Source organism: Podarcis pityusensis, assembly GCF_964106645.2.
Source record: "Podarcis pityusensis genome assembly, chromosome: 6".
Classification (NCBI taxonomy): Eukaryota; Metazoa; Chordata; class Lepidosauria; order Squamata; family Lacertidae; genus Podarcis; species Podarcis pityusensis.
The window spans coordinates 8147824-8173697 of record NC_138030.1 but is presented as its reverse complement, the minus strand read 5'-3'; the positions used below and the strand labels follow the sequence as shown (position 1 = coordinate 8173697).

The following is a 25874-nucleotide window of genomic DNA, read 5'->3' as shown; positions in this document are numbered from 1 at the left end:
GGGCATGCCGGGAGGGGACGAGAAGGAAAAAAAATAAGAACCGCCCCCAGCCTCTCACGCTAACCCGAGAGGGAAAGGGAGGAGGGGGAAATGAGCAAACTTATCATCTGCCGCGCATGCGCTGCGACCGTGGCGGCGGCCGTTCCGCGGATCAGGCTCCGCCCATTTTTCACCGGGGCCCCGTTTTTTTTTAGGTCCCGCCCAACCCGCCGTCGTCCGATTGCGGGGGGGGGGCGTGATTGACAGGAGGCGGGCCTTATTGTAATCGAGGAGCCAATAAGAACGAGGGAAAACGCTGAGGAGAGCCGGGATGGCCGGCTGTTGATTTACCTCATGAGGGCGGCCGGGAACGGCCTGCCTGCGGGCATGGCTGGTTGTTCCTTTGAGACACAGTGGGCAGGGGGTTGCCGACCCCTTAAGTCTTTGTATGCAGCTGCTGCCCCATAGCATGGCTCGGGCAGTCTCTCCCCGCAGGCAGAAATCCAACAGGTGCTGCTCGGGCGGCGGCCGTTGGCGCGAGAAGCTTCGCCTGTTGAGTTTCTGGCGGGGGGGGGGGGGGAAGCGGCAGCCTCACGGTCCCCCTCGCCCCGCTTCACGTGTAATGAGGGGCTCTTCACACGTTGCGCCGCGAAGGGAAGAAAGGCGGGCGAGACACGGCAGGCGGCGATATTTAAGGAACGGGAGCCATGACGCAGCCACCGATTTCTGGGTACGTTCCCTGGCAGGGAGCGGGGTTTTGGCGCACCCAAAATGGCAGAAGTAAATGCACGTCGACTGGTCCCTCCTTGGTGGGACTGGAGATGGCTCTCCAAGGGTCTGGCAGGAGGAGAGGATGCCAAGTGGGGCGGGGAGATTCCAGGGCACTCAGAAAAGCATTTAAACATTTCACTGTATAGGGCCCCACTCTCTTGGTGGCCCCCCCAAAAAATTAAAGGAAAAAAAACCTGGATGTACATTTCCAAAATACAAGCTAAAAAACAAATAAAATAAAACCTACATACAGCAACAGTGTTTTGTGTTGTGTAGGCTCCTATTTGTTATGTGCAAATGGCTTTGGATACCTATTAGGTCCATAAATTACCATATAGCATATATTCAACACAGAAAAACAGCGACAGTTTGTTGTTGACAAAAGACAACTGGACATACCTTCAGTAGCTTAAGGCCTCATCAAACCTAAATCCGGCCCTGCTCTATACACACACACACACACACACATTTTTACTTTCAAAATGAGAGCAAGAGCATCACTTGATGCTGCAAGTTCACCCCTCCTGTTGAATGTTTCTGTACATAAGTAAGGTACCTATGTAAAAGGCTCATTTGTAATTATATATTTGGGAACAATTCATGTTCTTGCGCAGCTGTGTTGCTTTACACTTTGTGGGTGTTCCACAATCATACTACAAAATACTGCATTTACTCGAATCTCACGCTCGCCCTTTTTTGGCCAAATTACGTTGCGGAAATGAAGGGGTGCATTGGATCTGATGGCACATTGGCATTTGCCAGCAAATACTTTTTTGGGTGTCAAGGTGCTGAAAATGGAAGTCTCCGTTAGGTCCGGTGGTGAATTAAACTCATGTCAAGCATTGCTAGGAGTTGTGTCCCTCCCCCCAATGTATTTGTAATCAATTTTTTAAAAAATGGTTGTGGTGCTATCAAATTTTTATTCCGTGGCCCAGAGAATTTTTTTTGATAACCACATCTTTAAGGTGTTGCTGGATTACAACTCCCATCATCCCTGACCATTGGGCCCTTCTGTTCGGGGCTGATGGGAGTTGGAGACTCAGAGCATCTGGAAGGCTGCAAGCTCTCCCGCTTAAGGAGACCTGAAGAAAGCCTAAGAACCAATTCCTGGCGCTAACTGGGAAATTAAAGACATAGCACCAAACATCTGGTTCTGCTGTGTCACAACAAATTAATTGCAATTATACACACCTGGGAGTGAATTCCATTTAACTTAATGGGACTTGCTTCTGAATAAAGGTCTCCATGGGAATAGAAGGGTGATGCATCAAGCCTTCAACAAATTCTTTACTATAGGGATTCTTTACAGACCCAATGTTGGTAGCAAAGGATTATTATTATTATTATTATTATTTGTTGTTGTTGTTGTTGTTGAATGAATAGAAAAGAACTGATTCTTCTGAGACACACAGTAGAAGCAAGCTGACTCCTGCCACAAAGGGCTCAATGGATGTAACACAGAAACCTCATCAACCTCCAAAAAGCCCACTTTCGACAGCCTGTCAAATGCAACTAAATGAAGAGTACTTTGTATACGTGAGTTGCAATAAGGCAGGATGATGTGTTTGGGCTGAGGCCACAGACGGCCCTTCGCTTCACCCACCACCAGTCAGTTCACAACAGGCTTTGTTACACTTCCCTGAGTTTCAGGGAGCTTTCCTCCCCTTGGTGATTCCATTGCATCCTACCCTGGGCTTTCTTGTCAACGTGTGACACACACAAAGCTTCAGTGAAGGTTTTGCAGAGCTCCTAATGGTTCAAAGCACAAGCAGTGAGTTCAGAGCTGCTATCTGCACTAGGGGACAGACCAGAGTGCCAAAGTTTGCGCAAAAGCACTGCATGGCCTTCTATTTCTCCGCAGCCTTAACTAGGCTTGTTTGTTTCAGTGTTGTAGACTGCTGTTTATCCAAAAGGTCCCAGGTTAGGTTTATAACATAGCAAATAAAAACAGCAACATAAAAAACCCAATAAATGTCATAACTGGAAGGTGGTGCTGAAAAATACCTACAAGACTTTGCCTGGAACCTAAAGGATAAATCTATTTGGGGAAAGACGGGGTGAGGAATATTTTGGGATTTTTTTTTCAACCTGAGGATCGCATTCCATTTTGGGCAACATTTGGGGGGGCGGTGTCTTGCTAAATGCAAGTGGTGGGTGTCTTGTCAAATGTGAAGTGGTTCTTTTAAAAAAGATTCAGAAACAATACAAAACACGAGTGAGAAGAAGATGATTTCATTCCTGAGCACCAAGCAATATATGCATACCAGTCATGTACTTCTATCCGCCACTTGGAAGCCCTCAAGGAATGGTGAAATGACTCCCCCCGGTAGCCTTAGATTGCACAGCCCTGTGGCCGATCAGTCCATGCACGAGCTTCTAAATCACTCTGCCCAAACCTTCTGATTGTCAGAGACCAGGCTGAGGAGTACAACTATGAGGAATGGTGGGAGCCTACCTCTCCCCCTGTTCATGGCCAGGATCCTGAAACTCCACAGGAGCAGGGCAGTAGTGTTGATTTGGAACAATGGTTTGCTGAGGGGCACAGTTTGGAAGATGATAGTTGGGCAGAACTGGGAGGTGAACAGTAAGAAGAAGAACGGGAAGAGAGCGAGCTAGCCGATTCTCTCTCACTGGAAGATGTGCAGCCTCTCAGTCCCACGGCTAGGGGATTAGTTAAGGTGGCTTCGCAAAAGGCTCAGTTGTTGAGAGAACAGGTGGCTAGGAGATGAGAGGGCGGACGTGACTAGAGGGAAGTGGGCAGAACCTTAATTGGGAGCATCTGCACTCCGAGAATGGCCGCTTGTGCTTTTGCTGCATTCATTAAACATTTCTGTTACTGGTAAAAGACTGCTTTCTCTTTGTACTGCTTATCTACTACCAAGGGGGGGGGGGGAGCCAAGCCCCCGAAGCCTGAAACTGATTTTATAGATGTCTACGGAGGTTGATGTGGGAGGAGGCCTTCCTTTAATTACCTGGATCCCAACCAATACAGAGTTTAATAAGTACTTAAACCAGTGAATCCATATGTGTGGTTTTTTTTAAAAAAAATAGGGGTCTTTTAAAGGCAATCCTGATCATATGAGTATTGCTTGCTTTTGGAGCACATTTTAAAACCTGGTCATTTAACAAGTCTAATAGTGAATGCACATAGTGTGGCTGGTACTCTGTACTTGTGAGTACTGTCACAAAAAAACTGTGTGTGAGAGTAACAGGGTTGGTTTAAAATAAATAAATCACCACACCCAGTTGTTCTTGAATTGTTAAAGGAGCCTCCCTGATGAGGGGCGAGGAGGGCATTCATAGAATTGTAGAGTTGGAAGGGATCCTGAGGATCATTTCATCCAACCCCCTGCAATGCAGGAACATGCAGCTGTCCCATACAGGGATGGAATTTGCAACCCTGGCATTATCACCCCATTCTCTAACCAACTTGAGCACACTTCTTGTTACAACCAAATATCTGCCCTCCGACTGGTCTCCTCCAACAGAGGTTCGAAGTTTGGGCATCTGGATGGCACTGCTACTAAACTTATTCAGAATAAGGCAAACACAAATGAGAGATCGAGCTCTGAAGTGGCAAGCAAGGGGAACGAGCATCTTATTTATTATCACATTTCTGTTCCGCCCTCCCTCCAAGGAGCTCAGAGCATGACACGCATCCTTCTGCCTCCCACTCCCCGTTTTGTGTCCAAAGCTACTTCACTGAGCTTGCACGAGTGAAGAGCTGAACCCACGTCTCCACGGGATGGTGGTTTCTACACTCCAGTGTCTTTCTGTGCACCTCACTGGCTTATCAGGTTTTTTGCTTCGGTCAGGTTACAAACTGCTTGCAGCTTTAAATGTTTGATTCGAAGCACAAATTGGTTAATTGCTTGGGTGGAGATTGGAAGGTAAAGGGGCCCCAGAAGCTAGTGTTAGACACTTGTTCTCTGCTTTGTGGTTGAGTGATCTTCCAGTTTGTTCTGGTTAAGTAAGTACCCTGCATGCATACAGAACAAAATGTATTGAGGTATAGTTGTAATAATGCTGTTGAATATTTAGAGGCTTTAAGTATAGTAGTGGATATTAATTTGGTCCTGAGGTTTGGTTTATTTGCTTGAGCTCTACAGAGCTTATTTATTGTGTAGATATGTTTTGCCTATCTGAGTATACGCCATGATATATTTTACCATGTTAATGGGAAAAGGAGGGGTAGAAATGGCTGGCAATCTTCAGGTAGCAACTGAGCTTGAAGATGTGCTGTGCTGTGCTGGTCTGGCTTCTCTCATTTTACACAGGGTGCTAACCCTCAAATAATCCCCGATCATAGTGGTTCCCATTTAGGGGTCTGCAGAACACACGCAGGGGGTCCATATCCCCATTCTTTGCCTCCCACCAACTTTTTTTTTGTTATTTTTGCATGGTAATATCTCAAATTTTTGGTCTGTTTTAGTGCTGCCCCACAGTTTGTTAAAAAATGCTTTGCAGAGGTAACTACTATAGAATTATCAAAACTTTCAAAAGAAGGGGGCCAGTGGCTTGACTTTTTAAAATAGGGGGTCCTCAGTAATTATCTAAATGGGAACCACTGCCTTATCATGTTCATGGGGAAGCTCGGCTACTTGTTGTAATCCCCTCCCTTAAAAAAAAAAAAAGGAAGTGAATTAGAAAGCAAAGGAATCATAACTCAGTTACTTATCACATATACAGAAACAAAATGGGTAATGAAAACCTATGTAACACTAAACCCTACAAGGCAGGAGTTTGCATAGTTTCTCTGATGTGGGTTAATTGAATGGTCATACAATTCTTAAAATCTTGTTCCTATCCTCTACAGTCTATAAAACAGGATTGCTATACCTGCAAACAACAATGATGCCTTAAGATGTAGGGTGCAGTGATTAGTGTGTCTCACTAGGACCTGGGAGACCAGGCTTCAAATTCCCACTTGGTCATGAAACTCACTGGGTGACCTGGACCAGTCGCTGCCTCCCAGCCTAACTTGCCTCACAGGATTGTTGTGGAGATTAATTGAGGCAGCGGGGGAACCATGTATTCTGCCTTGAAGAAGAATGTGGGATATAACTAATAAATAAAAAGTCTTCAAAACCTGCAACTATAGATTTGTGTGGTTGCATGATTGTGAAGAGAGTGAGCTCTGAGCCGCTAAGCTGCATAGTCTGATATTGCACTATAACTGTACTATGCACTGCACTAAATGCATTCCTGTGTAGGCATGGGAAATTAGGGAGATGCCTCTTTTAAGGACCTGCTGCACTGTACACTTATAGACCTTTGAGCTGGGGGGGGGGATAACCTCTGGCCCTCCAGATGTTGCCACAACCCACATCAGCCTCAGACAGCCTGGTTAATGTTCAAGAGTGATGGGAGCTGTGGTCCAGTAATATCTGAAAGGTCACAGATTATCTCCCCCTGCCCTTTAAAGAAAGAAAAAGCATGTGAGCTTTCAGAATTATCGTTTTGTCTTGTATTCACATTTATTCTGGTTTAATTGGCTCATTGTTCTTGTACAAATCATTAGTATTTGATGCCGGAAAGCCCTCTTAACACTTTCATCATTGACTTGAACCTCTGTTTTGGGTGGGTGTGGGAACAAAATAATCTCACAACTGCAGATTGGGTGATCTCATCCTGCCCCCACAAACAGAGTTGACTTCCTTGACAATTGCGTGCAAGAGATTATAAGTCGATTGCCTTTCTCCCCAAGCATCTCTAGCTTCCCTGTGTGATGTTGGCTGGAGCAAGTCCATTAACGCATCCCACCTAATTATCAGCTATACTTAAGGGGAAATGGCACTGTAGATGACAGTTTGGCTGTCAAATGTAACTTGTAACAGAGAGGTTTTTGTAAATGGGACCAGTGAGTTGGAGGCTTTGATATTTAAAATTGATCTTTTGCATTTCTTGTCTCTGCAAATAGAACAAAATGTTAAAATTTGTTTAGTCATTAAATAAGTCACTGACTCCTCCTTTTTGTCTTGCTGTTACAATGCCCAGAATTAATGGATGCATTCAGTCTAAAAAAAGAGTTATTGCACAAATTTGTTGCCTCCACTTTAAGCCACTGCTGAATTCTTCTGTCCCTCTTTTTCACCAAAACACACAAATGTCTCCCCACCCCCCTTGTCTTCCTGTAAAACTTTTTGTTCTCTGTCCAGGTGGAAGGGCAGCGATTGTACTGCAGCAACTACCAAATCAGCAGGCTGTAGAAAAACCGGAACCTTGTGCCTGCCTGCTGTTTGGGAGCCTGTGTGGCTTTTCTGAGTTCAAGAGCTTTCCAGAATTCGCAGGAGGCTGAGCCAGAGAGAGCTAAGGGATGCAGGCTACTTATTGGAGGCAGACTGCCATTGAAATCAACCAGCTTGTCGATAATATAATGGCTAATATCGTTTCAATGAAGAGGGACATGGAAGACAGCTCATCTGCAAGAGCATCTAGGAACAGACGTTCCTGGCTGTCCCAGTCCAGCATGCAATTTGAGGAGACGCGCCTACAGACTTTCCAGCATTGGCCGGAGAGCTTTCCTACTTCCCCAGCTGACCTGGCCGCTGCTGGCTTCTTTTTCATTGGGCCCGAGGACAGAGTGAAATGTTTTTGCTGCGGTGGGGTGTTGTTTGACTGGGTCGCTGAGGATGACCCCAAGGCAGAGCACAAGAAGTTCTTCCCAAGCTGCTCTTTCATCCAGGGGAAGGATGTAGGAAACCAAGAAATGCCTCAGACTGAGGGCCTCCAGGATGCTGTGGATGGACAGTTTCTTGGCATGTTGCAAAACTTAAGCATGGAAGAGGCTACTGTAGACTTTCAACCAGAATACCCAGATATGGAGATGGAAGGAGATCGCCTGGAGACTTTTGAAAATTGGCCAGCTTCTGCTCGGGTGACTCCAGAGTCGCTCGCCGGAGCAGGATTTTTCTACACAGGTATGTAAGCTCAAAAGAACTGAAAAAAGGGGTTATGCTGTTTTATATTATTATTGGCGTAATGAAATTTATATACAGCTTGCTAGAATGAAGCCATTCCCCCTAAGCAGTTTGCAAACAAAAGATACCAAATGTTAAAAAAAGGTTATATGAAAAATGAATAAATAAAACCAGAGCTGAAAAAGCGTTTAACTTTCAGAAGTTTTGGGAGGCTCAAACAAGAGCGGTGGCAGCCTGAAATTCCTTTGCGAAAGTGCTGCTCTGGTTTGAGATGGGTGCAGTTTTTGATACTATGGGGTGGTGCTTCACAAGAGCTTTTCCCAAATGCAAAAACAGCACCTGCAGGATCGAAACCCCATGCTCCTCATTGAAGGTGGGATGAGTGTCGCTGTCTGGAGTATGTGGGGGCTTTTGGTGCTGTGGGGCTCTTGGTTGGGTTGGGTGGAGGAACATCTCTGCAGAGCGGCTATTCCTCTTTCCTGTCCCTGTCTCCAGTCCCAACGAGGGAGCGCTGCCAGTTTGGATTCTCCCTCCCCCATTTTATCCCCTGCAAAAATGGGCGAGGGGCAAACCTCCCATTTAACAGCACTTGTGACTTCAAAGCACTCTGCAAATGTTGTCATTGTGACATCATGTGATGGACTGTTGGTCAACTCCATCCACTTGCCAAATTTGGCCAACAAGGCTGATCTTGAGAAGGATCTGGCCCATGGGGCTAGAAAGGTTCCCTTGTCCTGCTGTAAGGTATCAGCATCGTCATGGAGTGTCAGTGTGCAGCTAATATGAAGTATGCACATTCTCTGTGGTGGTTGCCAATGTGGTGCCCACAAGTGCCAGTTTGCCCAGCAGTATCCCCTATGGTGCCCACAAAAAGCCTCCATAAATATCTCCTTGGAAAGCCACAATACAAGAGAGACCAATCTTCTTGCTTCACTTCTGTTTGCATTGGGTTAACCTCTTGCACTTTGGAAGACAATCCTTTTGCAGCCAGTGCCCATGTCACTTTTTCAAAATTTTAAATGTGTCCCCTGGCCCCAAAAGGTTTGTGGGCCTCTGCAGCGGTTTCAGCTTTTAAGTGATTAACATGAGACCTCTTGCCATGACTGTTTTCAGGCCAGGGGGATTTTGTGCGGTGTTTCTACTGTGATGGTGCTTTGAGGAACTGGGAGCGTGGAGATGACCCATGGATGGAGCATGCTGTTTGGTTTCCAAGGTAACACATCCCTATTGACCCTCACACACTTACAAACACACACCCCTCTTTCAGGAACAGAGAACAATTGATATGTGGATTCAGAAACCTCCTGCGTATAGCTAGTAACGTCCCACAGGACAATAGCAAGTTGACCCACCTAACTGGTGATGCCAACTTTCCCAGATTCAACTTGGAAACTCTTGTTAAACAATAACCTTGCATGTTCAGGAAACCTGTGCCCAGAAGTAGATATTCAGTGTTTACAAGGATAGGATTTTCCAATTGTTTGCCTAAGCGTTCAGATGCTAGCGTTCTTTTCCTGCTTTGAAAGCAGAGAGACCTAGCTTAATTGCACATGATTTCTGCTAGAAAGGCACAGACCCCCTGACTATCTAGTGAACACACTGGACTGAATGGATGCGCATTGCAGTTCCGCACTGAATACTCACCAGCTTGCTATTCTGCATCCTTTTTGCATTCTGTGCAAGAGGTCACTGCTGGCTGTCTTTTTTTATGTAGAAGTGTAGCAACAAGTTCCTAAACCATTTCACATATTTGCAGCTGCAAACACAGGTATTTTTTCCCCTTTCTGATCAACACTACTATTATTATTATTATTATTATAATAATATTATTATTATGGCTGGGGCTTTTTTTCTTTGATCCTCACACACCCTCCCCTCCTCCTGTGTGGCAAGCGACTTTTGCAAAATAGTGAGAATTCCCAAAGCATTTTGTTATACAGTCTGATTCAACAGTTCAAAGGGAGGACAGAAGGCCAAAATGTCACAGTCTGAGTGCAAGTGAAATCCACTTTGGTGATGTGCTATGACTGATGGCAATAACTGATGGCTTGCAATAAAAGTAAACGCTATCTGTGATGCTTCGAGTATCACTGCTATTCCTATGAGAGTTTAGATTTTAGATTCTTTCTACATGGCCGTCACAGTATTGGGACTGTTTCATCTTCTCTTCTCCCATCCCACATCTATAGGTGTAAATTCTTGCAGCAGTCCAGAGGGAGTGACTTCATCAACAGTGTTCAAGAAGCGCATATCAATCCTATACTCCCGGTGAGTGTGTGTGCTTGTGCATGTGCATGTGTCTGTGTGTGCAAGTGTGCACATGAATGCAGTTATTACAAAATGATGCATATCATTTGTTTCCAGGAGGACAACTTACATTGGCCTGAACAACATCCCACCAGCTCCCAAGGTAAGTACTTCTGTAATTTTGAGCTCTTACCTCTGTTGATATTGTTCCAAAGGTTGGATGCCACCTCCAATCTCTGCCAAGCTGTGGCAAGCATCCAGGAGGGGTTCCAAGTGCTCACTCCAGGGTCTGTGTTCCTTTGATAATCATAGACACAGTGGAGGCTTCCTTAGCTTTAAAAAATATGATTTATTCACATATTTACACCTGAATTTGGATGGAGGGAGTCCAGATCTTACAGCAGGGTCATCTCAAAAGGGGCTTGCTCCCCACAGCAGTGCCGCAGTGAAGCCCAAGGCTTCTCTCCCACCTTTTCTATGTCCAGGCACCCAATATCTTTCTGCCCTTTTTTTCAACTATTGCAGGGCTCATGCCAAAAGCCCCATTTTGGTACAAAATAACTCCTTCACACATGTGTTAAGATGCTATAGGTTCTCATGTAAACACTTGAACTTCTTAAAATCTATTTTGGGCTTCTAAATATATTTGGAGTAGGGAAACCGACCTTGTGAACAGGGACTCCCCATACATGTCATATTTTCTCTGTGTGTTTTATGCACAGAGCCTGCTCAGAGGCAAGCAGATTCTCAGAGAGTGAGGAGAGAGACAGAAACAGGACGTCCAAATGAACCAGGTAAGGTTGGTGGAAGAGAGTGAAGCAGAGCGGCCAGGTGGGATAGGAGCAGGTAGCCTAATTCTTGGCTAAGCAAAATAACTCATTTCTCTGTAACACATCTAAAGACCGGCAAAAGCGCTCGGAGACCAAGGTGTCTTCACATTACCATCTTGGAGCACAATGAAGAGGTTTGCTGTGTTCCCTGGTTGTTTCCACAGTGCTTCCCCAGCTGTTCACATCAGTACAGTTTAATTAGTGTCTGATTCATTTCTCTGAGTATTGGCAGGATGAGGATGTCTTCTTCACCTCCTGCAAACATGTCCACACCTTGGCTGGAGACGAATTAGGAGTGGCTTAAGGACTTCAATCAGTGTGAAGCTAGTTTGGGAAACAATGCATCAAATAGCAATATTTCACAACAAAGCACAGGATGCATATGCATTTGGAAGCAATGTTGTGAGACCAAAAATTAAGAACCCAGTGCTGGAAATGCAGCGAGTGCACAGTAAACAGAAGTTGTGAATGCAGCTCTATAAACATGTGTCCCATAACACACTTGTTGGGGCAAGTTTTTGGATGCTAAAGGGCTTGGACACAACTGTTAGGAATTACCAGCATGAAACTAAAATCTACTCTGAGTAGACCCACTAAAATCAGATGGCCCTGCCCATTAATTTAAATGATTATGACTAACAATGGATACAACTCCGGATATCTGAGTTTATTTTGATGGCTGGTTTGTGGCTTTAACATGGTTTTTGTGGGTCTGACCTCAGTAGAAAGGTGTGGCCTTGAGTCTGTGAGCATTCTGAATCTTATCATGCAGGGATAGTCTGTGTGGTTTGAGAGTTTCTCATACTCTTGACCCAACTACTTCAAGAGTATGAAAAATTTCAAGTGATAGAATTAAGAGGTTATAGTACTAATGGCTACAAAGTAAATGCAACTTGACGTGACATATTTCTTAGGGGGATCGTTGCCAAGCAAGTCTAGTCTGTCAGTGTTAGCTTGGTATCAGCATAGTTTCTATTTTTTTATAAAAAACACACAACGTAATTTGTTCCGCTATATGCAACACATAGAGGGGACGCGGGTGGCACTGTGGGTTAAACCACAGAGCCTAGTACTTGCCGATCAGAAGGTCGGTGGTTCGAATCCCCACGACAGGGTGAGCTCCCGTTGCTCGGTCCCTGCTCCTGCCAACCTAGCAGTTCGAAAGCACGTCAAAGTGCAAGTAGATAAATAGGTACCGCTCCGGTGGGAAGGTAAACAGTGTTTCTGTGCGCTCCTCTGGTTCGCCAGAAGTGGCTTAGTCATGCTGGCCACGTGACCCAGAAGCTGTACGCCGGCTCCCTCAGCCAGTAAAGCGAGATGAGCTCCGCAATCCCAGAGTCGGCCACGACTGGACCTAATGGTCAGGGGTCCCTTTACCTATGCAACACAGCAAAATAAAAACTGCTCACAAAACAGTGCACTGAGCACCATCCAAAAGAGCCATGTTGTGAAATGTATATTGCTTAAGTAGGGGGCTTTGTCCATTTGTCAAGGGTTACTTGGTTCTTAAAATATTCCAGTGTTTGGGTTCATATGACCAATTTTCACAGTGGGAGAATGTTGACTGAAGGTGCTAATTTCCCTTGACAAATAAGTCAGTATAAACTTACAGAAGAACAGGGATTTTCCCCAGACTTCCTGGGCTCCAACCCAACCCCTTTTTTCCACAACATGGAAACTCTGGACTGCAAGATTGTCGTGTGGCACCGAGCAATCAAAACGGCTCTTTTGGCTGCTCCTGAACCTTTCTCCTTCCTCTTGCTAGAGTCTCCTGTGAGCACGGAGGAGGAGCTGCGCCGGCTGCGGGAGGAGCGCATGTGCAAAGTGTGCATGGACAAAGATGTGTCCATCGTGTTGGTGCCTTGTGGCCACTTAGTGGTTTGCACAGAATGCGCTCCTAATCTAAGACGCTGCCCCATCTGCAGAGGGGTCATCCATGACAGTATGAAGGCATTCCTCTCTTGAACTGGGAAGGTGGGTAAAAAAGGTACTACAGGAAATATTGCCGAACTGAGGACATTGTCCAAGCCCCATTGCACAAGCAATAATCCTTATGCTTACTTAATGGTGCATGCGATAGAAGCCAAAGTAACTTTTGCACCCTTGGTCTGCCATACCTAACCATAGTGGCAGGTTCAGGTATGCTCTCAACCACCCTGCCCAGAATACCTCGCCCTTCCTCAAAGCAAGGCAATGTGTGTGTGTGTGTGTGTGTGTGTGTGTGTGTGTGTAGGGGGTGACAGATACACTCACTGAGTGGTCAGAAGAGGTGCCAGGTTGCCCCCAAGACTGAGGGGGCTCAGCATGTGTCGCACGTGTATGATGTCATGTGTGTGACATCACATTGCCTGGACGAAGCTGAGTGTTCTGGAGGAACCGGCTATTGATACTGCGACGCACAATATGTGATGCATGTGACGTCATGCGTGCGACGTGGCCAGCTCCCCTCAATATTGAGGGGGCCTAGCCCACTTCCAACAAATATTCAAGGGGCTGCAGAGCTCTTGGCCCTCTAGAATTGGTATGCCTGGTGGTTAGCCAAGGGTGCTGCCAGCAGGTTCAGCAGCCAATAATGAGGTATGCAGGGCCTCCAGTAAGGGGAGAATTGCCAGTAGTGTTATTTCTCCTCATGATGGAGCTGGCCATGCAGATCTACAGAGCCATTTCGCACAAACCTTTGTGTGTCCAGCTGCCAGCAGAGAGAGGTTTTGAAGACTCGTCTGCCATTTGTCAGCTGGAGAGGCTTCATGTTGGCAGTACTCCTGTATTGAAGCACTCCTTATGTATCCATTGGAATAGTCTGCTCAGAATGCCAGAATAGCAACTGAACACAAGAGCTTTCTGGATGAGGCCAGTGGCCCATCTAGTTCAGCATCCTGTTCTCACAGCGGCCAGCAGGACCCTGAGTGAGTCCTCTCCCCGCTTGTGATTCCCCAGTAGCTGATACTGGGAAGAATACTGCAACTGTGCACAGAAAGGTGGGAGACAAACTGCCACTCATTCATGCATGAGAGGAATTGGCAAGTAGCAATTCCTATGGGAAAGATTGCCAGAAGAAAGCATTCCTGAATTGAAAGGAAATGGTTTGCATGAGGAAGGCACAACATCTGCTTTGCATGAAGGTCCCAGGTTCAAACATTGGTATTTCCAGGAAGGGACTCTTGCCTGGAATCCTGGAGAGCTGCTACCCATCACTATAGACAGTACTGAGCGAGATGGACCAATGGTCTGACTCTGTATGATGACATAGCTCCCTCTGTTCTTTCAGAATCTTCAGAGGCCAGATACTTGCTGCTTGATGGACCCGTTTTGGCCCACAATGACCCAGCCTGAGGGGACATCAACTGAAGGAGCTTTGGAATGGGTGCTGGCACCCCAAGGGACCTCCTTCCCAGCCGAAATGATCTTGCAGGACTTCTTCATGTGTGCTGTTTGGGGCTGTTGGGAATTCCCTTACAGCAGTATAAAAAAAGATCAAGGACAAAATAATCCCAAAGGACTTTCTGGTCTGTGAAACTATTGACTTTTCTCTTTTTTTTAAGGGATTACTTCAGATTTGAAAGATGGTTCCTTCCTTGCTGATGTAATGTCTTGGAGCAGAAAACTTTGTCTAGGTTCTTTAGTAACTTGGTGGTTTATTTCTATTTTTTTACCACTTATTTTTTCCTTGGAACATACTTTGTTTGAATAAAGGTACCTTTAACCCTCGGGGACTGTTCTGTAACAAATTCTTGCAAGGCACTTTCACCGAACAATAAATTTAATATTTCAGATGCTATGGCTTTTCCTATACAGAAGCTGTAACACTTATTATTATATAACATTTATTTAACTATACTGTCATTGTGCCCCCACCCAATTAATGCACCCCTCCACTTACAAACAAATTAACCTAACTTTGCCTATTTAAAATTAGTTCCTAGTATTGTTACAACCTACTTTTTAGCTGAATAAAATGCAGGTTCTTGCCACACAGCTAGCAACTGGTATAATGCCGATTGGCTGTAATCACCAAAATTGGGCTTAGCATTTGACCTCATGCTATCCCTACTAGGAATGGGAAAGTCTGTCAATTTCACTTTCTCATTTTTCCATCCTTAAGTTCAGTTCTTCATATTTTCCACATCCGTTCCTGATACACTTTTCAAAGTTTCATGGAAAATTAATCAGCATTTTCATACAAATTTCTCCAAATATGCACATGCTTGCATAGCAATTTTCCCTAAAGGAATGCATTTCTATATGTTTTCACAAAGATGCATCTTTTGTGCACACTTAACCATAGTATGCACTTTTTATCATCTTCTTTGGTGATCCACACATAGCTGAGTAAGATTGTCTTCCATAAACACGGTTTTAACAATGAGTCTGTAAGTGGTTGTGGAGGCCAAGTCTGGATCCATACGTCCTTCCACAGTAGGGATATTGGTTTCTGGGCGGGAGTTGATCACAGTGTGGATTTGCCAAGTGTGCCTTCCTCTTACCGTGTTTCTCCCTTGCGCCTGAGTTCGAGTGTCTTCAAAGCCCATGACGCCTTTGGTAAAGGTTGTTCTCCAATTGGAGCGCTTGCAGGCCAGTGTTTCCCAATTGTCGGTGTTTATACTACATTTTTTTAGATTTGCCTTGAGACAGTCTTTAAGCCTCTTTTGTTGACCACCAGCGTTACACTTTCCATTTTTAAGTTTGGAATAGAGTAGTAGCTTTGGAAGATGACAATCAGGCATCCGCACAACATGACCAGTCCTACGAAGCTGATGTTGAAGAATCATTGCTTCAACACTGGTGATCTTTGCTTCTTCCAATACACTGGCATTAGTTTGCCTGTCTTCCCAAGTGATGTGTCAAATTTTTTGGAGACACTGTTGATGGAATCTTTTGAGGAGTTGGAGATAGCGTTGATAAGTGGTCCATGTTTCACAAGCATGCAGTAAGGTTGGTAGTACAACAGCTTTGTAAACAAGCATTTGGGTTTCCCTGCAAATGTCCCGGTCCTCAAACACTGCGCTTCAATCGGGAGAAAGCTTTCTGTGGCTTTCTTTTATACATAATACTTGGCACTGCATTGCAAAATTAGGAGACGTGTGAATTTCAAAGGATGGTTGTGTATATTGTTGAGGAAAGTGAATTGGCTTAGGGTTGCTTTGAAAGGCACACTGAGTATGGCGTGTCAGATTAAGACCTGGGAGACTAGGGTTCAAGAACTTCCACTTGGCCATGAATCTCACACTGGGATTACTTTGGGCCAGTCGCTGCTAACCTACCTCACAGGGTGGTTGTTGGGATTAAATGGGGGAAGGGGACTTAGAGGAAAAGGTGGGACAGAAATGGAATAAATAAATAATCTGATTCCCACTGCATTCTTTTAACTTCTCCTGTATTGGTGAAGAGTTGCCAATCACTGCTTTAGGATAAGCTAAAGCATGGAATTAAATAATGCAGGATCAGGCTTCAGTGAGAAGGAGCCTGTGCGGGCTGTACATGTTTGCATGCACAGCGCCACTCCACTCCCTACAACCCATGTTTCCACAGTGGGGCACAGGACTGCAAACATGGCACTTTGCTATAACGGGCAGGGGGGAGCCATGAGTGCATTTAATCTGCTTTTTTCCAGGAGAGGGCAGCATCAGCCTAGTAATAAGCCGCCTCTGTAGATGATGAACTTGGTCCAGAAGAGAGAGACAAAGAAAAGGCTGTCTATATAATCATTGCCCTAGATCAATACCACTATTGTTTTACGATCTAGCTCAGGGTAGAGCAGTCGAGGTGCATGCAGAAGTCCCAGGTTTGACCCTTGACATTTTCAGGTAGAACTGGCAGTGTCACCCTGTCTGAAAGTTTGGGAGAGCTGTTTGGTCACTGTTGATAATACTGAGATAGATGGGCCAGTATTCTGTCTTGGTGTAAGGCAGATTACTATGTGCCACTTGGGCAAAACTGCATTCCGTTCTGGTAAGATGCCCCCAAAGCTAAATTAAGAAGGCAAGGGTATAGAGGCTGCCTGTAGGTGGAGGAAATAGGAACTAGGGGTCTTAGTAGACCACAAGCTTAACATGAGTCAACAGTGTGATGCAACAGCTGTTCTAGGCTGCATCAACAGAAGTCTAGTGTCCAGATCAAGGGAAGTAATAGCAACACTCAGTTCTGCCTTGGTCAGACCACACCTGGAATACTGTGTCCAATTCTGGGCACCACAATTTAAGAAGGATGTTGACAAGTTGGAACATGTGCAGAGGAGGGCAACCAAGATGAGCAAAGGTCTAGAAACTAAGCCTTGCAAAGAAGGCTTGGGGGAATTGGTTAGGGAATGTGACTAACATACACATTTTTGCAAGCAATTTCTCCTAATCTAATTTGTTTTTGTATCTTGTTTTCATGAATATAATCATTTTTATGCACATCTAATATGTGCATGTTTGTAATCATTGTTTGGTTTGAGAATTGCATCGCAAAATTCAGACAATGCAAATTTTTGAAGAATGATTGTGTTTCAATTCTCATGTTTTGGAAAGTGCAATTTTTTATCAATTTGCATTTAAATGTGATCAGAATCGAATTTCATCTCCATCCCTATGTGCTTACAGTGAACACTTTGCAACTTCTCTACCACAATGATAGTGCAATTTTGTGACTTTATTTGTGTGTGAGCGCGCTCATGATGCTGTCTGCTGAAAAACATTCATTTGGGACAATTTCTTTTTGGTACCCAAGTAACAAGACTAGTGCCTTTACCTGAGCAGCTTCATTCATGGCTTGTTACTGCCTGGTTCAGAATACGAATTTGTCTAGCTTCGAATGCTTGGGTGCATTACAGATCAAGTGCCATTTCCCCAGGGAGATATGTCCTGGCTCAACATTCAGGATGGGTTGATCTGCTAATGTTGGTTTCTCTCAGTTTCTCCTTTTGCCAGTGTTTATGTTCAGTCCTCCTCAGTTCTGCTTCATTTTGCGATTTGTTTTCAAGAAAAGCCCTCATGTCCCAGCACTTTAATTCATATTTATCCCGCTACATACAATTTTATGCCGTATTAAATTGAGTCTAATGCACCATCGAATCTAATGCGTACCTCCAATTTCAGAACCTTGAAACCAAAAAAGTATTTGCTGGCGAACGTAAATGTGCCACCAAATCTAATGCACACCTTAATTTTCGCAACATAATTTGACCAAAAAAGCTGACCATTAGATTTGAGTAACTACAGTATGCAGTTTCCCTTAATACATTTTTTCCAAAGCAATTCTCCGCAACGTAGTCTGTTATGTTCGTATGCATGCTTCCTCCTAATGCACACATCATTCTGTGTATTGTTGGGTTGGAGAGCCGTACAGCAAAATTAGAAGTGCAAAATTGGAAGCATGTCTGTGTTTGCATATTGCTTGAGGAACTGCAAATTAGGGAGTTTCATATTTAGAGCACAAAATGAGACATTGCTCATCAAGCATCAGCCAGCATTCAGCTTCAAGAAGCTGTTCTGTAGATGACTCCACAATCGTATTTCATATTGGCTTGCTGGTTGTGAAACAACATGCCCAGGCCACCTGATCAGAAACAGCTTGCTGATTGGCGAGTCTGTCCTCCATTTGGGCCAATTATCTTATTTCCTCAACCGGGTTTAGAACCCTGCCAGGAGTGGCTGTGGCAACAGCTCCCTGATTACCAGCTCAATGGTCAGCTTTGGAGAGAGGCAGATAAACAAGAAGACCTCCCCTCATGAGGAGGACAGACACTCAATAAGCCAGAAGGAACAAGGCTTGGTGGGTGGCACATTTAGCGAGGCTCCCAAGTAGGAAAAGATCAAGGATGAAGAAGCAAAAAATGAAAGGAGTAAAGACCTAGACTGTGGGCAACCTTTGCTCTATAGCAGCTTAAAAAAGGTAAAGGGACCCCTGACCATTAGGTCCAGTCGTGGCCGACTCTGGGGTTGCGGTGCTCATCTCGCTTTATTGGCCGAGGGAGCCGGCGTACAGCATCCAGGTCATGTGGCCAGCATGACTAAGCCGCTTCTGGAGAACCAGAGCAGTGCACGGAAATGCCATTTACCTTCCCGCCGGAGCGGTACCTATTTATCTACTTGCACTTTGACATGCTTTCAAACTGCTAGGTTGGCAGGAGCTGGGACCGAGCAACAGGAGCTCACCCCGTCGCAGGGATTCGAACTGCTGACCTTCTGATCAGCAAGTCCTAGGCTCTGTGGTTTAGCCCACAGCGCCACCTGTGTCCCTTCTATAGCAGCTTAGGGCACAGGAAAAGGATGCAACTCTGGGCCTAGCCACCTTAGCGGTGAGTCAATGAGGGAAAAGGTTAACTGAAGGTAGGAACACAGGAAGTTGTCTTATATAGAGTTGGACCAATGGTCCACAGAGCTCAGTATTGTCTACACCAGTGGTGGCCAAACATGGCCCTCCAGATGTTTTGGGACTACAATTCCCATCATCCCTGACCACTGGTCCTGTTAGCTAGGGATGATGGGAGTTGTAGTCCAAAAACAGCTGGAGGGCCAAGTTTGGCCACCACTGAACTACACGGATTGTGATAGAGGGATTAATGGGGAAACGAGGCTGATTAAATGGACAGAATTCAGAAGGGCTCTGAGGATGAGAAAAGTTTTAAACTCATTCAACGGAAGAGCTCACCCGGTGTTTTCCAAAGGGAAGGGACCCCCTGAGATCTTTGGTGGGAGGGTAGAAGCACTGATAACATAATTTTTGTTCCCTGGTATGTTGTTATTTTTTGAAGGGTGCATTGAAAACTACAATTTCCAAGGGGCAATGTAATGAGATGCACATGTTCCATCATCACTCATCAGCCAACAGAGCGCTTGGGGGAAAGGTGAGTCCCCACCCTGAGAATTATCCAAGAAAGCTATTAAATACCAAACTAATTTTGAACTGAGTTTAACTGAGGATGTTTGCAGAAATGATTTGGCTGTGTGGAAAGGTGATTCCAGAATCCTCATCTAGCCTTATTTCCAATCAGAGAAAAAATTGCAAATGGCAATGTATCTGCCTCATCCCCTCTCTAGCAATTATTCCCTCTCAGCTGTGCTATGGAGAACAGGATTGTCACCGTCCTTGAGGGGAACAGGAGAAGACAATATCTGTGATGTTTGATCAAAAAACGCTTGAGTGATGGACAAGTCAAATAAGGTTTGTGTATTTAAAGCATTAATTTATTAGAACAGTAACAAAGAACAGAGAGAATCATGCTAATTAAAAACAAACCAACCAAAACCTCCTACTGTCTTCTAGAGGACTCCACCACGGAGCCCTTCACAGATCACCAGGTCAGAATACATGGAAATGTCTGCTCAACCAAACCAACGCAATGGGCTGAATGGTGGTCCCGATCCTTGGCATCCTTGCGTCCTGTGCCACTATGATGATTTGCTTGTGTGTTTCCTTCGTGCTTTCTCCTTGGACCGTTGTGGTCCTCTTCAGAGGTGCAGGCATGCAAGTCATGGCTGATGGTCACTAGCATAACCCTATAGGTTATATGGCTTAATGGAGAGGGGAGAAGCTGTCTGCCTGTGAATGTGGGCTGTGGACACACGTGTGGATCTTCGCTCTTAAGAACATAAGAAGAGCCTGCTGGATCAGGCCAATGGCCCATCCAGTCCAGCATCCAGTTCTCACAGTGTCCAACCATAATCCCTGTGGGAAACCAGGGAGCAGGACATGAGGACATGAGTAACTGTACCCTCTTGTGGTTTCCAGCAACTGGCATTCAGAAGCATCCCTGCCTCCAGCTGTGGCAGAGGCAGGGCATAGCTATCTTGCAAGGCTGGGAAGAAGGGAGTCCTGAAACTTGACTTGGCTCTTAAGTAGCCCACTATCCGATTCACACAATGTCATATTTGAGCATCGGTCGCCTAGCTTCTCATCCCCAGAGAAGAATGTTAAGAACAAGCGTCTTTCTTTCTCCTTTTTAGCATCTGGAAAGTCCTTGCGATATGACTGTTGCAGATGATTTTTTTATTTTTAAAGGCACATGTGGGTTGCCTATGACAGATGCAGGGTCTTGGCATCACAGCAGACGGAACAATTCTGCAGAGAGGCGCCCTTTTGCTGGAAACACTTGCCGCCTTGCTATGCATCAGTATTCTCAAAAGGCCACTTGGTTTTGCAGACAAGAGTCCAGAGCTTCGCAAGTGGTCAAGTTGTGTAATAAAATCGACTCCCCGTCCCCGTTTAGCACAAAGGGCATTCTCGGTGGGCATGATCTCAAATCGAGAGAGAGCAGATGTAGGAGAATGTGCATGCGTGTGTTAACCAGAAAATGTTCTGCTCAGCATCCATGGGATCCAAAAAGTAATAATTGTGGGGAGGGGGAGGGAGAGAGGGAAGCTGAAAAGTGGTATTGACGGCTGAAGGAGACCTGATGGCAACTTCAGCGTGGGATTGTGTTCTGGGATGAGGATGGAAGGCAGCAGGTAGACATGGAATGGAGTAGGTGTGAATTGTAGAGAAGGGGAAGCAGTGCAGGTTGGGAGATGGAGCCATCGGTTTGGGGAGGAGGCTGCTATAAGGAAGCGAAAGAACAGGAGAAAACTCTCAGCCTCAATATATGTGGCACGTGACTTTTTCTGTGGACAATGGGATAAGATGAGCTCTGCATAAAGGTAAAGGGACCCCTGACCATTAGGTCCAGTCGTGGCTGACTCTGGGTTTGCGGTGCTCATCTCACTTTATTGGCCGAGGGAGCCAGCGTACAGCTGGCCAGTATGACTAAGCCGCTTCTGGCGAACCAGAGCAGTGCACGGAAACGCCGTTTACCTTTCCCCTGGAGCAGTACCTATTTATCTACTTGCACTTTGATGTGCTTTCGAACTGCTAGGTTGGCAGGAGAAAGGACCAAGCAATGGGAGCTCACCCCGTCGCGGGGATTCGAACCTCTGACCTTCTGATCGGCAAGTCCTAGGCTCTGTGGTTTAACCCACAGCGCCACCCGCATCCGAGCTCTGCTTAAGTCAGTCCAAAAGTCCTTCTAGTCAAGCATCGTTTTGCTCATACTGGCTGATCAGAGGCCTTTGAAAAGCCCCCAAGCACAGCATGAAGGAAATAGTCTTCTCTGCTGCCCCCCAGCAACTGGAACTCACCGGCAAGCTGTCTCTGAGCGTGGAGGAATGCCGACATGACTGACAACTGCTATCAAGGACATAGCCACCCATGAATTTATCTAATCCCTTTATAAGACCACAAGAATGAAGAAAACATTTGGACAAAGATCAATCTCAGGATCCTTCTAGCACGAAAGGCTTGAGAAATCTGCCATGGCCCATGATATCCATGGACGATCTATATGTTTGTGGAGATCTACTAAGTGTGGGGTGTCTTGTTACAAGTGCAGAAACTCGATGTTCCTCCGCCTTTTTGAAACCATGGGGTAGCTTTGTACAGCATTGCAGTTAGAACGAGGTAGGCCCACTGAAAGCCAGCTAAAAATAGCCTTGGAGGATGGATCCAGCAAAGGGGCTTGCCAGGTAGCCACCCAAGCAATAGACCATATGGATGGAACCTTTGGTCCTCCAGATATAGCTTAACTACAGCTCCTATCATCCCTAGCCATTGGTCATGCCTGCTTGGGCTGACGGACATCATAGTTCTCCACATCTCTGCGGACCTTAATGGATGAGGGTACAGAGAGACAGAATAACATAGAATTGGGTTCTAAATAGTTTTCCTATGACATCTAAAAAAAACAACCACCACCAAGGAACTTCAACCAACACGTTGTCCATTATGGGAAACGGTAAGGTGAAACAGTTTGAAGTGGGTTTGGAGTTTGGGGGAGTGGGAAGAACTGTAGCGAAAGAGGGTGGGGACAAATGCATAATTAGTTGGCCCTGCTGGTCATTGGCTCAGCTATGCTCTCTAGCACCACCTACTGTTGGCCTCCCTAACTTCCACCCTACCTATCTGAATCTCCACTGGATCAGTCCATTTGTCACAATGAAGTGGAAGCAATGATACCTTGGAAGTGAACAGCACTCAAGGGCGCTCCTACGAAAGGTGAGTGCTACAGAGTCAAGTGGAGATTCTCCAAATACCTTCTTCTGATTCTCAATGGAGTGGTGTGGGGAAGGGAAACAGTATTTCCTCCCCAATTCATTCATTCATTCATTCATTCATTCATTCATTCACAGCAAAACCTGCAAGTCCACTAATGAGCTAGCACATTGAAGAGACATTGGCATGAGTGGCTGGCCAGCAAAACGATATTTGGGCCTGAATGCCCACTTGTCGGAGTTCAGTCATCTTGTTGTGTATGTGCGTATCTGCAAGTGTGTTGGTGGTTTTGTGTTCTTTCAAGTGGAATGTAGTTTCCCATCTCTTTGCATCTGGGACATCTGGTATTTGGGGAATCTGGATGGGTGGTTTCAGTCTGTCCAGAGTCTGGATCCTTGTCACTTACGCAGGCCTGCAGAAAGTGAGAGGGAAGGAAGGAAGGAAGGAAGGAAGGAAGGAAGGAAGGAAGGAAGGAAGACAGAAAGACATCGGATGAGAGCTCAGAATATGGCACATACTCAAAGGCAGTTGTCAGGATGCCTTTCCTCGAATACCCTCCTCCCACTAAGAGTATCTAAATTGAGTAAAGTAAGGCATTAACAGGGCATGGTATATTATAGAAAGAGCCTTTCTCTCTCTGCCGCACCCCTCAAACACCCCAAATTCTGCCTTTGATTTTTTAAAAAAAGAATATTTTTATGTAAAATATATTTTAAACAAAAACATATATATGTGAAATATGCAATATGTAAATTCAGCATGTGTGTGTTGAATGAGCATGGGGAGGGGCAAAGATGGCAGTCAAGGAGCTATGCAGGCCAATGAAACTCCTTCCTCTCGTCCCTTGGGAATCCTGCTCAGCCTCCATGCCATTTTCAGAGAGTGCACCCAGCATGGCCCCTCTACATTACAATTGCAGTCCTGAGGACTGGTAACTTTTTCAGCGACAAACAACCGAGAAACAAGTGCAAGTCGAGGTTATTGAGGTGCTGAATTCTGAACACGTTTCTGTGCGATTGTGGGACTCTCACAACACACACAGGAGGTATAATATTTATTCGGCTGCATGCCTGCATGTACCACTAATTAGGCAGGTGGTATTATTGTTTTGGGACACGGGTGGTGCTGTGGGTTAAACCACAGAGCCTAGGACTTGCCGATCAGAAGGTTGGCGGTTCGAATCCCCGAGATGGGGTGAGCTCCCGTTGCTCGGTCCCTGCTCCTGCCCACCTAGCAGTTCGAAAGCACGTCAAAGTGCAAGTAGATAAATAGGTACTGCTCCAGCAGGAAGGTAAACAGCGTTTCCATGTGCTGCTCTGGTTTGCCAGAAGCGGCTTAGTCATGCTGGCCACATGACCCGGAAGCTGTACGCTGGCTCCCTTGGCCAATAAAGCGAGATGAGCTCCACAACCCCAGAGTCGGTCACGACTGGACCTAATGGTCAGGGGTCCCTTTACTTTTTTATTATCATTTTAAAATGTATCATCTGGTTTTCACTGGTATGTCCCAGGAAAGGTTACAGCATTTTAAAATTCCGAATTAAAATCAGAATAAGGTGGGGTCCTGAAGCACATATCTCAGGCTAGGTGTATCTTCAGAAAATGCTACCTATTACTAATACTACTAGAAAAATGCCTGTTGTTCTACCTCTCAGGAATCTCCCCAGGCCACAACGCTCCTCCCCAGCCTCCCTCCCTGTGTGTCTCTGGTCCAGCTTGCCACTGACACATGGACCCCGGACACTCCTACTCCATGTAGACCTTCATAGGATTGTCCTTTGAATCTACACTACACCTTTTTGGGGGTCCTCCAACCCAGCCACACACACATACACACAAAAGAGACCCCCCCCCAAGTACATTTTGTTCTACTTCAGCTTTAAGCTTCCTTCCTCAGGATTAGTAAATCAGGGAGCTGCCTCAGATCCTCCAGAGGCATTGCATATTCCCTCCTTGCAAAACCTACAGTGCTGGAAATCAATATTTAATCTCTTGCCTCATCAATCTAAACACGGTGACAGAATGGGGGGAAATGCAGTTCCGGATCAAAAACAAAACCCAAAGGTGCTGGCGTTTTAAGAGCTGACCTCAGGCCATTTTTGCAAACTGTTGGCGCCAGTCACAAAACGAGATTTCGGAGCAACAAACGCAAGGACTTCTTCACGCTGAGCACAGTTCGCTTACAGAATTCTCTGCCACAAGACGTAGTGACAGCCGCCAACGTTGATATCCTTGAAAGGGGATGGCTACTGCGAGAACAGGGTGCTGGCCTAGACGTGCCATTGGGCTCTTCTTAGGTTCTTGTGGTCATGATGGCTATATGCTTCTCCCAGGATTGGAGGGAGAGAGCCTTAGACTATCCATGCCTTGGGAGTTTTTGCAACAAGAGGCAGTCCGGATGAGCCCTTAAGTCTTAGCACTGCCGTTGTAGAACTCAATAGGGAAGAGGAGGGACACAAAAGCAGAATTAGCTCTGGCTCCACCTACTGTTGGCCTCCCTGTAGGGACGCGGGTGGCGCTGTGGTCTGAACCACTGAGCCTCTTAGGCTTGCTGATCAGAAGGTCAGTGGTTCGAATCCCCGCGATGGAGTAAGCGCAGGTTACTCTGTCCCAGCTCCTGCCAACCTAGCAGTTCAAAAGCACACCAGTGCAAGTAGATAAATAGGTACTGCTGCAGTGGGACGGTAAACGGTGTTTCCGTGCACTCTGGCACTTGTCACAGTCCTTCGTGCACCGGTTGCGGTTTAGTCATGCTGGGCACATGACCTGGAAAACTAACTGTGGACAAACGCTGGCTCCCTTGGCCTGAAAGTGAGATGAGCGCTGCAACCCCATAGTAGCCTTTGACTGGACTTAACTGCCCAGGGGTCCTTTACCTTTTACCTTGGCTTCCTGCTATGACTGGAACATCAGTCTCCAATTATAATGGGGCACTCGTGGTGGATTTATACTGGAGTGTACAAACATCATTCCACTTTTTAAGTTGTTCTCCAATGTTTCCCCAATGTTGTAGCGTTACTGATGTTTGGAGGGCCAGTCTTGCATTATCTCATAACCTAAGCAGGATGAAAACAGACCTGGGAATATTTCTTGCAGGATTCCAGCAGGGAACCCATGGACCATGC

The 25874-nt window shown here is 45.7% G+C and overlaps 2 protein-coding genes across 4 annotated transcripts in view; one reads left to right on the top strand and one right to left on the bottom strand.

Moving 5' to 3' along the window:
* Positions 1-54: 54 nt before the first annotated feature.
* On the top strand, positions 55-14455 carry BIRC7 (baculoviral IAP repeat containing 7). Of its 2 annotated transcripts, none has more exons than XM_081011482.1 (8): positions 55-709; positions 6909-7670; positions 8784-8883; positions 9860-9938; positions 10035-10080; positions 10640-10711; positions 12513-12734; positions 14016-14455. In XM_081011482.1, exons 2-7 carry the CDS (start codon positions 7067-7069, stop codon positions 12710-12712), a joined length of 1101 nt encoding a protein of 366 aa, XP_080867608.1. In that variant the 5' UTR covers positions 55-709; positions 6909-7066; the 3' UTR covers positions 12713-12734; positions 14016-14455. The 2 variants fall into 2 exon arrangements, with proteins under 2 accessions (XP_080867608.1, XP_080867607.1); XM_081011481.1 differs by having other exon boundaries at positions 75-709; positions 12513-12721.
* Positions 14456-19892: 5437 nt separating this feature from the next.
* Positions 19893-25874, bottom strand: part of NKAIN4 (sodium/potassium transporting ATPase interacting 4) — a gene marked incomplete at its 3' end in the record, with an annotated part of 108805 nt that continues 102823 nt past the window's right edge. For both annotated transcript variants that reach the window (XM_081011637.1, XM_081011635.1), the window contains one exon: positions 19893-23162. In XM_081011637.1, the coding sequence (XP_080867763.1) occupies positions 23149-23162 (14 nt within the window). The remainder of the gene's footprint in view (positions 23163-25874) is intronic.

Coding starts and splice junctions, on each gene's coding strand:
- BIRC7 (XM_081011482.1), top strand. CDS start 7,067: ATGCAGGCTACTTATTGGAGGCAGACTGCCATTGAAATCAACCAGCTT. Junction 8,884..9,859: donor CATGCTGTTTGGTTTCCAAG/GTAACACATCCC, acceptor CCACATCTATAG/GTGTAAATTCTTGCAGCAGT. Junction 9,939..10,034: donor ATATCAATCCTATACTCCCG/GTGAGTGTGTGT, acceptor ATTTGTTTCCAG/GAGGACAACTTACATTGGCC.